This window comes from Mytilus trossulus, chromosome 4 (assembly GCF_036588685.1).
Source record: "Mytilus trossulus isolate FHL-02 chromosome 4, PNRI_Mtr1.1.1.hap1, whole genome shotgun sequence".
Classification (NCBI taxonomy): domain Eukaryota; kingdom Metazoa; phylum Mollusca; class Bivalvia; order Mytilida; family Mytilidae; genus Mytilus; species Mytilus trossulus.
In genome coordinates this window covers 95,363,759-95,379,179 of record NC_086376.1, presented here as the reverse complement: position 1 = coordinate 95,379,179, position 15,421 = coordinate 95,363,759, and the positions used below count along the sequence as shown (strand labels likewise).

At 33.1% G+C, this 15,421-nt stretch overlaps 1 protein-coding gene across 1 annotated transcript; it reads left to right on the top strand.

The window, feature by feature from the left end:
- Window positions 1-5,206: 5,206 nt before the first annotated feature.
- Window positions 5,207-13,876, top strand: LOC134716405 (neuronal acetylcholine receptor subunit alpha-10-like). The gene is made up of 8 exons (XM_063579389.1): window positions 5,207-5,429; window positions 5,804-5,863; window positions 6,343-6,476; window positions 9,156-9,200; window positions 9,936-10,045; window positions 10,973-11,508; window positions 11,896-12,095; window positions 13,220-13,876. Exons 1-8 carry the CDS (start codon window positions 5,369-5,371, stop codon window positions 13,454-13,456), a joined length of 1,383 nt encoding a protein of 460 aa, XP_063435459.1. The 5' UTR covers window positions 5,207-5,368; the 3' UTR covers window positions 13,457-13,876.
- The last annotated feature ends 1,545 nt before the right edge of the window (window positions 13,877-15,421 follow it).

Here is a 15,421-nt window from a genome sequence, read left to right as displayed (position 1 = left end):
CCTTCGTTTCATGCATAGTTACTTAGGGACAACATCAAAAGTTTAATGTAGGATAAATTCACATAGTTTTTTCACTGAACCCCCACACCCCCTCTTAACTTACTTTGGGAAAAATTGATTTACCTATATGGATATATGTAAAATCGATTTTGGATTTACAAAATTTACAGCAATGTTGACCCCCACCCCCAAACGATTTGATTTAAGTTTTTTATCCTACATCGATCTTTTGATGCCGTCCCTTAGTACACTGGAAAGGTATTCTTGTGAAACGGAGAAGGCAATTACAAGCAATATGATTGGACGAGAAGTTGTAAGTATGTGCTAAATACCCACTACACATAACCGTTGTAAACTTGTCTCCGGGCGGGCGAGTAAGATATATTGACAGCTGCTTTGTTATATTTACCAGTTTATATAATATGTTGTACTATTTATTCTCTGGTTATAAAATGTTTTGTACTATTTATTCTCTTTGTTTAGTTTTACTACTAGTTTTGAAAAAGCGAATTATAAATAACTGAAATAATAACAGGGTATGAATAATGTACGTTACGAAATCTAACCCATGTGTAATAATCAAGTTGTATTCCCTGTGTTTACATAAACCGATCAACAATGAATTGTAATACTTTGTTTATGCAAAGATGTAATGGGTATTACATCTATGGTTTATGTTAGCGTCCTGAGGCATTTGTCATTTTAAGATTGCGATAAAGTTTTACAGCATTTTACAATGTTAAGATTCATTAATTATTATATGTCAAATTATTTGCTTTAGACGAAATGTATAATATCAAATTTTTAAAAGAATGAAATTATCGAGACTCAGCAGTCTTCACGTCAGCGACAGCAAGTGTGATAGTTTGATTGAAAGCTGGATCGGTCTATAGCTTAGCTGTTTACTTGTAACTCAACTTGTCTTCACATCATCGACAGCACGAGTGATAGTTTGATTGAAAGCTGGAGCGGTCAATAGCTTAGAAGTTTACTTGTAACTCAATGAGTCTATATATCCGTGACAGCAAGATGGATAGCGTGATTGAAAGATGGAGCGGCCAATAGCTTTTAGGTTAACTTGTAACTCAATGAGTCTTCATATCCGCGACAGCAAGTGTGATAGCGTGATTGAAAGCTGGAGCGGTCAATAGCTTAGAAGTCTTCTTGTAACTCAATGAGTCTTCATATCCGTGACAGCAAGTGTGATAGCATGATTGAAAGCTGGAGCGGTCAATAGCTTAGAAGTTTACTTGTAACTCAATGATATAAAAAAGAAGATGTGGTATGATTGCCAATGAGACAACTATCCACTAAAGACTAAAATGACACAAACATTAACAACTTTAGGTCACCGTATGGCCTTCAACAATGAACAAAACAGCTTAGAAGTTTACTTGTAACTCAATGAGTCTATATATCCGTGACAGCAAGAGTGATAGCGTGATTGAAAGATGGAGCGGTCAATAGCTTTTAGGTTAACTTGTAACTCAATGAGTCTTCATATCCGCGACAGCAAGTGTGATAGCGTGATTGAAAGCTGGAGCGGTCAATAGCTTAGAAGTCTTCTTGTAACTCAATGAGTCTTCATATCCGTGACAGCAAGTGTGATAGCATGATTGAAAGCTGGAGCGGTCAATAGCTTAGAAGTTTACTTGTAACTCAATGATATAAAAAAGAAGATGTGGTATGATTGCCAATGAGACAACTATCCACTAAAGACTAAAATGACACAAACATTAACAACTTTAGGTCACCGTACGGCCTTCAACAATGAACAAAACAGCTTAGAGGTTTACTTGTTACTCAATGAGTCTTCATATCCGCGACAGCAAGTGTGATAGCGTGATTGAAAGCTGGAGCGGTCAATAGCTTAGAAGTCTTCTTGTAACTCAATGAGTCTTCATATCCTTGACAGCAAGTGTAATAGCGTGATTGAAAGCTGGAGCGGTCAATAGCTTAGAAGTTTACTTGTAACTCATTGAGTCTTCATATCCGTGACAGCAAGTGTGATAGCGTGATTGAAAGCTGGAGCGGTCAATAGCTTAGAAGTCTTCTTGTAACTCAATGAGTCTTCATATCCGTGACAGCAAGTGTGATAGCATGATTGAAAGCTGGAGCGGTCAATAGCTTAGAAGTCTTCTTGTAACTCAATGAGTCTTCATATCCGCGACAGCAAGTGTGATAGCGTGATTGAAAGCTGGAGCGGTCAATAGCTTAGAAGTCTTCTTGTAACTCAATGAGTCTTCATATCCGTGACAGCAAGTGTGATAGCATGATTGAAAGCTGGAGCGGTCAATAGCTTAGAAGTTTACTTGTAACTCAATGATATAAAAAAGAAGATGTGGTATGATTGCCAATGAGACAACTATCCACTAAAGACTAAAATGACACAAACATTAACAACTTTAGGTCACCGTACGGCCTTCAACAATGAGCAAAACAGCTTAGAGGTTTACTTGTAACTCAATGAGTCTTCATATCCGCGACAGCAAGTGTGATAGCGTGATTGAAAGCTGGAGCGGTCAATAGCTTAGAAGTCTTCTTGTAACTCAATGAGTCTTCATATCCTTGACAGCAAGTGTGATAGCGTGATTGAAAGCTGGAGCGGTCAATAGCTTAGAAGTTTACTTGTAACTCATTGAGTCTTCATATCCGTGACAGCAAGTGTGATAGCGTGATTGAAAGCTGGAGCGGTCAATAGCTTAGAAGTTTACTTGTAACTCATTGAGTCTTCATATCCGTGAAAGCAAGTGTGATAGCATGATTGAAAGCTGGAGCGGTCAATAGCTTAGAAGTTTACTTGTAACTCATTGAGTCTTCATATCCGTGACAGCAAGTGTGATAGCGTGATTGAAAGCTGGAGCGGTCAATAGCTTAGAAGTTTACTTGTAACTCATTGAGTCTTCATATCCGTGACAGCAAGTGTGATAGCGTGATTGAAAGCTGGAGCGGTCAATAGCTTAGAAGTCTTCTTGTAACTCAATGAGTCTTCATATCCGCGACAGCAAGTGTGATAGCGTGATTGAAAGCTGGAGCGGTCAATAGCTTAGAAGTCTTATTGTAACTCAATGAGTCTTCATATCCGTGACAGCAAGTGTGATAGCGTGATTGAAAGCTGGAGCGGTCAATAGCTTAGAAGTTTACTTGTAACTCAATGATATAAAAAAGAAGATGTGGTATGATTGCCAATGAGACAACTATCCACTAAAGACTAAAATGACACAAACATTAACAACTTTAGGTCACCGTACGGCCTTAAACAATGAGCAAAGCAGCTTAGAGGTTTACTTGTAACTCTATGAGTCTTTATATCAGCGACAGCAAGTGTGATAGCGTGATTGAAAGATTGAGTGGTCATAAGTTTAGGTATTTTCTCGTAACTAAGTCGACTTTTAATTCGAATCAACAGCAGCAAGCTTAAATATTTTTAATAAAAATTCTAGAGAAAATGTCTATTTTTCATTTTAAAGTGTTTTATCAAAATTCACCAGATAATAGAGGTTTATATATCTGAATGTTACAGGTTTATGTATCTATTCAAAGTATTTCTAAAGCACGCCTGTTACGAGATTTGAACATAAGTAAAAATTAAAATGAACAGACAACTATAGAAATTTTATCGCCCGAAACTATGAATGAATGAATGAAACTAACAATGAAATAATGAGAATGATATTTTCCATAACATAAACCTATAGTGCTTATCAATTAGAATGAATGAAAATACGTTGAGCTAAAGCTTGGCTCGATACCTATATCCCTCATTCTATCACAAATTTGTATTCCCTATATTTGACTGTCAAATTCAAACTACTTCCTCATAATAGAAGCCCCTTTTTATTTATTTTTTCGAGCGTCACTCATGAATCTTTTGTGGACATTTAAGCTCACAATCTGCCTTCGATTGAAGCATGCATTTTTGTTAAGGTACTTTTTTCTGTTGAATTAACAGGAGAAAAAAAAGTAATATCGAAATAGAAAAGAACTAAATTACAGAAACCGCTGGTTAAGTGATTAGTGTAAGTAAATATAAAAAAGAAGATGTGGTATGATTGCCAATGAGACAACAATCCACAAAAGACCAAAATGACACAAACAATAACAATTATAGGTCACCGTATGGCTTTCAACAATGAGCAAATGTTTATTTGAAAACAAATATAATTATATAGGTCACCGATGAGTAAAAAAAGTTATTTCAGTTTTAATGCCCCCAAAAATGGCATTTTTCACCAAATGGAAATAATTTGGAGCTATTTCGATGATATAAATGTTTTAAAAGTCATTTTGGGCTATAACGAGTTCATTTTTATGCCCAACCTACGATTCGTTCGTTCGTCCGTCCGTTCGTCCGTCTATCCCGGCCGCTTCAAGTTAAAGTTTTTGGTCATGTTAGTTTGTGATGAAGCTGTAGTCAACTTGAAACTCAGTACACATTTTCCGTAATATATGATTTTTGTAATTTTAATGCCAAATTAGAGTTTTACCCCCATTTTCACGGTCCACTGAACATAGAAAATGATGGTGCGAGTGGGGCATCCGTGTACTGGGGACACATTCTTGTTTTGTTGATTTTTGTACCATATCATATAGTAACAGCTAATAGTGAAAAAAAAAATTGTAATGAAAATAAAAAAACAATGTTTGCTGATTTTTTGTACACTCTAACCTCCTTAAGCATCATATGGTCTTTGTATATATGAAAATTGCGACATCTTTTTTGTCATTTCAAGTTTGAAGACAATTCTTTGATGGAATGTTCGCTTGGAAATGTAAACGTTTTAGTGTTTTTTTCCGTTATTTTTGTGTTGTGATATATACTTTAAATTTCACAAATTCCAACAAAACCTATTCATCATGGTCAATTAAGTTTCTTTTCACTATCTTATTTCATATTTCATATACTCAATTTAGGCTCATGGTTTTTTTTTTTTTTAAGTATTGATATCTTTAACAATGAAGATCAATATTTACTTTACTTTGTTAATTTGTTAATTTGTTAATTTGTTAATTTGTTAATTTGTTAATTTTGATACTTTAATTACATAAAAATAAGTAATTGTCTTCACTAATTAATTGTTGGTATTATTTAATCAAGGACACCGTCAACTTTTCACTAATTAACTTTTGGCATTATTTAATCATGGACACCGTCAGCTCAACTTCAAAGAATGACACTTGTAATTAAAATATAAATACAATAAAACCGAAAACACTTTGAATACCTGACGATTACTTGACAATAGTATAGTTATATAACCTTTCGTCACAAAGATTATACATTTAAACAGTTTTGTCTGACCATTACAAATAACCAATTTAATAGAGATTTAGAGAAGGATTATTTTCGTGTTTTGCCTGGATAAGAATGGATGTTGTAAAATTTGGAAGCGTTATTTTATGTGTTTATTTCTGTACTTGCAACTTGGGTAAGTGATTTTGTAAAAATTAACAAGAACAAACAAAAGAAAATCAACAAAAACACATAAAAACTAAACATACACACATTTTATAAGCCTAGCACATTGTATGAGAGTAAAATCGAGAAAGAAATGGTGAATGTGTCAAAGTGATTGTTTTCATGTTAAAAACCCCACACACAAACCAAAAAAACACAACACCAAACAAACATTCATTCATTAGTTAATTTCTTTTATTCTCCACAAGAGATATTATTTTCAAGAGTTAATTTTATATAATTTATTTGTATTTAGCTATCGCCTGTATTACACCCTGATATGATCTACTGTATATATTTGTGAAGTACCTATTGATTTGACGATTTGTTACAATATATTGACAGGTTTCTGTAAAGTTATTAATGACAAAACTACTGATGATTCCGGCAGTTCAGATTCTTTCGGTAAGTCAGACATATTTAATTTTCCAAGAAAAGAAATGTTTTTGCACAGGTTAAACATTTTGATAAAAATCATAATTGTATAGTAAATACAAAATATTACATTTCTTTGACAAGTTGATCAATGGAAAAGTGGGGCTATTTGTTTAGAATTGTTAGTCGAGTTGGAAATGCAGAGAATTGTTTTGAATTTTCATAAATAATCAAATGCGTTTTTTGTATTAGTGATTTCGTATTTTCAAACGAAGAACTGTTGAGGGAAACAGATGCCAAAGGTATCATATGGATATTTAAACTAATAAACCAAACACAATTTGACAATGCCATTATATAAGTTATGTCTTGCTTCTTTATAATTTCATTAGTCGTTACAAAGAACGTCCCTCTTATCATTATTTCTTCATGTGTACAGGTTTCCTATCATTAGATGATTTAACAGCGATGAAGATATATAACATTACTTATTCACATGTACTTTACAGGTTCCCAATCCAGGCTAGATAATTTAACAGCGGACATGTTAGCTGATTACGGACCTAATGTCCGACCAGTTTGTCCTGGAAAAGAAACAGTTCCTGTTACTGTTGATTTGGCAGTCAGACAGCTCATAACATTGGTTAGTTCCAAACATTGTAAAGATAAGCGTAGTGGAAATTAAAATCCTGTACCTCTTTCTGAAAATGCTTGGGAATACGGTAAAAATGCTTGGGAATACGGTAAAAAAGTCAATCTGATAAGGACTTACATCATTGTTCTTTATGGATGTGGTCTATAACAGACACTGGGGCTGCTTTAAACGCAATACCATGTTCGATAAATATAGATTTATTTACACATTGCTTTACAGTTTACAGTTCCAAATATTGTGAAAAACTGTCCAAGCAACAGTTATATATTTATTTAAAATTGACAATATGAAACAACTATTAAATGTTCTTTATAATGTGTTCTAGGGTTAGCGCTAGAGAACCAGGTTTAATCCACCATTTTCTACATTTGAAAATGCCTGTACCAAGTCAGGAATATGACAGTTCTTGTCCATTCGTTTTTGATGCGTTTTGTTTTTTTATTTTGCCATTTGATTATGGATTTTCCGAATTGATTTTCCTATTAGTTCAGTATTTTTGTGATTTTACTTTTTTTCTTCTATCATTGTCCACAATCTTATAATAACCCGAATAATTGAGCCCTCCGTATAAGCAAGGAATTGTATATTTAAATATACAAATAATCCTTGGTATAAGCGACCCCTTTTACATGTACTTGCAGGCCACTTGAGACATTGTGATGCAGCGAATATAATATTACTGAATTATGTGGGTTAATCTGATCACACTTTAATCGTAGTTACTGTAATGTCCTCGGGCCAAACTATATAAAATAGTGAAATCCTTCGATAATGCAAATACTGTTGTTGTCACGGGAATCGGATTAAATTGTAAAACTTTGTTAAAGAATAATTAAACTCACTATTCAAAATAAAGACAAGAAAATATGTATACAATAAAAAATAATAGTTCTTCATTTAGCACTTTATAAATTTTGACAAATAGTTCTTATTATATACCCCCCCCCCCCCCACTTCAACATTTAAATATTTAGTTGCACGTTAAGAAATAAACTATAATTTTGATATGTATGTCAAAGTAAACACTTTAAATAGAGTGAAACCGAATCTAAAGCTATCTCATATCATACAAGTTATTAAAAAGTGGAGTTAGTGGAAAATTTATAACAATTATTAAAGCAGTATATGAAACCGTGCGTCTACGAATTAGAACGAAAGATGGCTTATCTGATGCGTTTGTAAACTTTCTTGGAGTGAAACAAGGGGAACCACTCTCTCCTCTCTTGTTCCTATTTTTCATAAATGATATAATCAGTGATATACAAGTTGATAACAATGGTGACATATTCGAACTTAATGGTTACCTCATATATTTGATATTATTTGCTGACGATACAGTTCTGCTAGCAAAGTCTCCCGATGCATTGCAAATTTTGTTAGATAAACTTTCATTCTACTGCAGGAGATGGAATATAACTGTAAATACGGACAAAACAAAAATTGTTGTTTTTCGCAATGGTTGGAAGCCCGTAACTGACCATTTTTATTTCGAAGGCCAAGAACTTGAAATCGTCAAATCATATATATACCTTGGTATGCTGCTACATTTCAATGGCAAATTTGTTCAAACTCAAAAAAGAATGGCACAACAGGGAGCTAGAGCTCTATCATCTTTGATCAACTCTATGAAAAGAGAATTCATTGGTCCAATTCAACAGTGTTTTTTATTCAATAGTATGATTGGATCCGTTCTGAACTATGCGTCCGAGGTGTGGGGATTTCATCGGGCCAACGAAGTAGAATATGTTCATAATCGTTTTTGTCGATATATACTTAACTTGGGTAAAACTGTTCCAATCTTGTTTTTATGTGGTGAACTCGGACACTTTCCGATGTGTATTTCAAGAAAATATAGAATTGTTAAATATTGGTTGCATTTAATTAAGGACCAACCAAATATTGTGTATGATGTATATAAAGTTTTATGTATTGATGCTACTAACGGCAAAACAAACTGGGCATCCAATGTAAGAGACCTTTTGTTTAGTTTAGGTTTGAATTATATATGGATTAACCAGGATCACATAAATGTGTCATTTGACCTTATTAAATCACGTATCAACGATCAATATTATCAAAGCTGGTATGCTAGTATTAATGCCTGTGAAAAACTGTCTATCTATAAATGTTTCAAACTAGATTTTTGTATGGAGAATTATTTACAATATGATTTTAATACCAATATACTTACAAAACAACGTAGTGGAAGCTTAAAATTATATATAGAAACAGGTCGCTATGACAATATTCCTAGAGTCAATCGTATTTGTAAATGTTGTAAAATGAATAATATTGAAGATGAATATCATTTTGTGTTGATTTGTCCTGCATATAGATCACTAAGATGTAATTTTTTGCCAAAGTATTATTGTTCATGGCCAAATACACGAAAGCTAATTTTTCTGTTACAAGCTGGGTCAAAAAGCTTAACAAAAAATCTATGTAATTATCTTAAAGCTGCATGGAAACTAAGATTGCAAATTATCAGTTAATATATGATTATTTATATTATTATAAGTTATCTCTGCATTATTTAACCTATTTAATTGTTCTCTGTATTCTGTCATATTTGTCATATTTGTATATACCTTGTTTTATGCTAAAGCAATGTTGTTGCTAATGCAATAAAGATTCATTCATTCATATTGTTTCCCTTTCATCTTGCAGAACGAACCAGAACAGACAGTACAGTTTAACGTATGGATGCGATTGGTTAGTAGATTTTACGTTTTTTATTTTTTACTATTGTAATTCAGTTTTGAGGGTAGTTGTGGTATCCGGTCGTTCCGTACCCAAACCAATCCTTTATTGGATAGAAATATTTACTTTTATTTCACCGTCTAAATAACTAAGATGATGTAAGTAATCAACAGTAAGTAAACATGTCGAGTTAAGAGTAACCATGATAACACAATTGGTAGCTAGATGTACAAGACCAACAAGTAAAAGTATGATTATAAAAGTTTCCTAGGATACGTTCTAAGCTAAAGTGTCCTAAGATAAAGGTTTCCTCAGACCTGGTATAAGTTAATGTCCTCGGATATGTTTTAAAATATACATTTCCTAAGATATATTCCGAGATCTGTTCTAAGACAAAAGTGTCATAAGATATGTTCTGAGATGAACGTTTCTTAAGATTTGGTCTAAGATCTGTTCTCAGATAAAAGTGTCCGAAGGAATGTTCGAAGAAAGGTACCCTGAAAAATGTTCTAGACTACTGACAAGTGACTTGATTAAATGTTTGTCTATTACCATTTAGGAATAATCCAGCGATGATGTTTGTAATATGGTTTAGCTGAATTAATACAGTCAGTATCTTTTGCTTATGTTTCGTCTATGACATGTCGTTGAACCATCACAAGACTGTTATTTTGACATGGTCTTAGAAGTATTTTAAACAAATATAATATGAGTAAGACACTTACGGTGATTTGTATTATTTTATAGGCCTGGGTAGACTGTCATCTGAAGTGGAACCCTGACGATTATAACGGAACAAAGTCTATAGTTTTACCCATAGATCTCATCTGGAAACCGGATATTACACTTTATGAAAGGTAATACATATTTGTTAACAGAAATATCTTAGTCTCTAAATGTTTTTTCCTATAATCAGATGGCACAGGCACTTGTCTCAAAAAAATAATTTCCTATATACCTTAATATATAGGAAATTTTTTTTTGAGACAAGTGCCTGTGAATCAGACTATGAAAATTTAATCATCATTCACCGAAGAACACAAAAATATAGACAAGTAATTTTTCTCGACAATCTCGGTCAATAATCATGTAATTCCTGGTTTTTGTTGAGTTTGTGGATTGTACGTATGTAATCTATGTAAATAACCCATTCAAACAAACCAAACAAACTGGCATGCAAATTCGTGGGAATATTAACTAATCATCGTAGCTCATGCAGACAGGGAATCAGTACTATTCTTATGGAAAAAAATCAAATCATAAAAGTACTGAACCCCGAGGAAAATTCAAAACGGAAAGTCTCTTATCAAATGGCAAAATAAAAATCTCAAAAACATCAAACGAATGGACAACAACATATAAGTGTCTTATTATTTATAAGTCTAAATAAGGTACAGGAAATTGCATATTTGAGAAAACTTTATCTAAGACTAAGTTCTCAATACCCGACTCTCCTGATATATAAATCAAAAGAAACATCCATAAAAGAAAGAAACAAGCAACTAACAATTATTTATAACAACACTAAAGAAAGTTGAAACAAACAATATAATTACAATTTACCATTATTACATATGCTCATGGATTTTTTGTTACAATGTTCGGAAACGAGTCATATTCACTGTGAGAAAGAAAGGACTACATACCTGAATATTGAGCTTTATAAAAAACAGATACTGTTTATGTGAATTGATTGATATGGATATCTTATGGTAGAAATGCGTAGAAATAACTACTTATTGTAACGTGATTGGTATAGACTAAGTTATCAATTTGTTTTGCAGTATTGCGGAGGAATTCTACGGTTTTGAGAAGTTTAGAGCTCATATCTACCCCGATGGTTATGTTACTTACAACTTTCCCTCCAAAATAGAAGCATTATGTCCAGTTTCGGTGGCCAAATTTCCTTACGATAGCCAAATATGTTCTCTGATGTTCGGTTCATGGTCATATAACGGGTTTGAACTTGATCTCTCAACAAAGCTTGGTGCAGGAGATCTTTCCTCAGTGAAGGAGAACGTAGAATGGATCATTGAAGGCATACCAGCCATCAGACACGAACTTTATTACGGCTGTTGTCCGGAACCGTATCCGGATGTTACATTTTATATCAATCTAAAGAGGAAACCAAACTATTACGTCACAAATATACTGATACCCTCCTTACTGGTTACATTGGTAGCAGGGCTAGGATTTTTCCTACCAGCTGACTCTGGAGAGAAAGTTGGTTTAGAATTGACCGTGATGTTAGCAATGTCTGTATTCCAGTTATTGATAGCGGACCATTTACCACCATCAGCTGACGAAACACCGTGGATATGTAAGTATTTAAGCTACAATCTTACAACTTAAAATCCTTTTGACTTTCAAAAGACTTGTCTACTGCCATTAAATTACATTGCATTTCAGAGATCGGCATATTTACTAGTACATCAATTGAAAAAATAGAATATATAGACATCAGTATATATGCAATTCCAACGAAACATAGTATAAGCACCAAGCACAAATATTCAAATAATTTAAACAGGTTTAAAAGACGCCTCTTTATAGACCCTACTAACTTTAAATTGTGCGATGTTACCTTCTTTTGCTTTTTAATCCTGTTCAAAACAATTTTTTTATATATTTCTTTTCTTTTGTATTTAAAATAAGAACAATGAACATTTCATACTTTTTTTTATTTTTTCATGTTGTTTTTTTTCAGCCTCCTTTTTTAGTTTTACAATGATGTTATCTGGTGGATCGTCGTGTTGGCAAGTGTTGGTATTGAACTTACATCATCGAGGTGATAGACACATGCCCCATTGGTTAAAATTCTATGTATTGAAACTACTTGGTAGACTTACATGGATAGATGTTCCGAGAGTAAAACCCGATTACGTAAAACAATCTTCACCGAAATGTGTAAGTATATCCATTATAGTCTATAATTGTTTGTTTATGTTCAGTGACCAATATTACAAAAAAATTAAAGGATTATATTCAATTTCCGTGAAAGCGAAACTATTGAATTATGATATTGTACACTGATATAAGATTCAAACAAGTTTTTACTTTCATATTTCTATATTCTTACATATTCTCATCCGAAATTTGTCTCGACTGCGAGAAAATAATAACGATAAGTCTATTTTGTCCATAGCCATTTCTAAACTTGTCTTCATCAGCTAATAAAGTCCAATGGCAAGTAGAAAAAGTAAAAACAAAAAACTGTTGCCAAGAATGTATTTCTATTATTTTAAAGTGAATAGTACACTATAAATTGACGAGGGAACATATGGTTCGTATGAAGCGTTAAACAATCAAATTGGTATTTAAATAAGCAAACACTGCAGACAAAGCCACGTTCACGACATGCAAAACCGCTATAACGACCGACAAAGCTACATATACGAGAGAAAAAATCTACGAACATAGTAGGTAAAGCTTCGGACAGGACAAACAAAACTGCAAGCAAGGCAGGCAAAGTTGTGAACACGAAAGACAAAGCTGCGTGCACGATAGACAACGCTGCGAAAACGACAGACAACACCAAGTACGCGACAGACAAGCTGCGAACATTGCAGACGAAACTGTATACAGAACAAACAGCACAAAACTGCCTACACGGCAGACATAAAGTCGAAAATATTTATTCAACGCATATGACAATACAACATAAGCTCTGTAGAGATTTTATACGACATACATATTTATAATAAGCGTAAATAGAACTTAAAATGCAGACAAAGCAACATAAACGACAAATCTGTTTTCACGGCATACAAAGCAACGTACACAACAGACAAAACTACTATCGCAGACTTATCTGTGAATACGAAAAAACAAAAACACGTAATGACAGCCTGACCTAAGCATACGGCAGACGAGCTGTGTACACGACAAACAAAGCTGCATACACGGCAGACAAATCTACATACAAACCGGACTAAGCTTAGCATACGACAGAAACATCTGCGTTCACGTTAGACAAAGCTACAAAAGTTTGCAATGATAAATTATATAAATCTGCCTTTTTTTCTTTGAAGGATAAATCATTGGCCAAAATATTCAACATCCTGGACAGGAATAGAAAATACAAGGAGGAAGAACTGGGAAACACGTCATCTATAAGTCTATCGGAACCGGAAGCAGAGATTGCAGAAAACTCAGAACTATGGATTAGTCTCGCCTTAATGGTAGACAGAATCGGGATGATGGTGTTCTTTTTATCTTTAAGCATTGGATGTGGTTATATCTTTCATCAAATTCAGTCAGTTGAATGATTCTTTATCTTTAAGCATTGGATGTGGTTATATCTTTAATAGAATTCAGTCAGTTAAATGATATTTTATCTTTAAGCATTGCATGTGGTTATATATTTAATAGAATTCAGTCAGTTGAATGATATTTTATCTTTAAGCATTGGATCTGGTTATATCTGTAGAATAGAATAGAATAAAATTCTGTCGGTTGAATGATTCTTTATCACGTCACGTGATAGATTATTTGCGAAATAATTGTATTTTAAACTGTGCCAGAATATGAATGCATCATTGTCCTTCTTTAATACTGTTGTGATGTTTCTGAGGGGATAAATGTACTTTATATGCTATTGTGATGTTACTAAAAAGATGTACTATAGTCTTTCTTGTTTGATTCTTTTAAAGTAGTGTTTTTATTGTTATATTAAATATTTTAACTTACTTTGTTGTTTTTAATGATGGCAGCTGTTTCATATCAGAGGTAATTTGAAATGCAAAGATTCAAAGGTCTCGCTGTCTATTTAATACATCAACATTTTTATATTGATTTTCATGATTATATGAAATTAATTCCCAAATCGTTCAATCCATGAACTGTTACGACTGTTAATTATATTCTCATCTGAAGTCAAACTTAATTAAGATTAATTCACATATTAAGCTACATAAGCTAAGTCACGCACATATTATTAGGATTACGTCATTTAATTGAATAATATCATAAACCTATGAATTATAAAAGATAAAAGATGTATACTTACCTGGTAACATCGGAAGATTTCGACGCGTCGAAATAGCTTCTAACACGAATCTGTTTTTAAATAGATATAGGCAGATGTGGTGTGATTGCCAATGAGACAACTCTCCATCCAAATAACAATTAATAAAAGTAAACCATTATAGCTCATTGTACGGTCTTCAACACGAAGCCTTGGCTCACACCGAAGAAAAAGCTATAAAGGGCCCCAAAACCATTCAAACGGGAAAATCAACGGTCTAATCTATATAAAAAAACAGAAACAAGAAACACGTATAAATACCATAAACAACGACATCTATTATACATCAGATTCCTGACTTAGGACAAGTGCAAACATTTGCAGCGGGATTTAACGTTTTATATATATATCAATTGGAAGGCTTAACTTAATAAAAAAAAACGTAAATTAATACAACTACTAGTATTTAGATTTAAATCCAACTTTATCAAATGAGATGCGCAACAAGCATTGGAAGGAATAAGAAATAATATACACTTTAAGAACATTATATCAAAGGGCATGATTATTTGAGCTAAAAACGAAAAAAAATAGTTAAATAATTGGTTAAACAAAACATCAAAACTTGACGTACATTTGTCCCTTAAAAACGATTGTACTGAGATCCATTTTATTTTTAAGGTTAAAGTATAAGAGAAGGATCATAATTTTATTAATCAACTGAGTGACCTTTTTGGTATCTTCATACTACATCATAAATCACACATCCAGTATCTATATCATACATCACACATCCAGTATCATGGTTTACAAACCGGACTAAGTCACTTCTGCTTTTGCGGTTTCTAGGTCTAATAAAAGTCCACATGAATGTTAATAGACTTCGATATATGGGAAATCACGTGTCAGATAATGCTAGTTATCATAAATCCATAGTATCGCCGTTAATGCATTGAATGACTTTTATTGTGAACGGCTGAACGGGTGACAGAGTGGAGCAGAAAGTGCATAGATTTGTCTAGCTTTATTGTTGTGCACATTTGCCACTTTTTATCGCCTTAGTTTCTAAAGAAAATACGGTTATTATATGGAAATGTCTGTCTATAACAAATAATTAATTGTTCATTACATTGCACAACAAGGTTATATAGATGTCAATATGTCTCTCCGTCGTCACCTATCATCTGAATAATTCTTTAACTTCAAAAAATTCTTTCCCGTCGAAGAAAGTTGCTATTTTCTTCGTTTGTGTTTTGAAAACACAGCT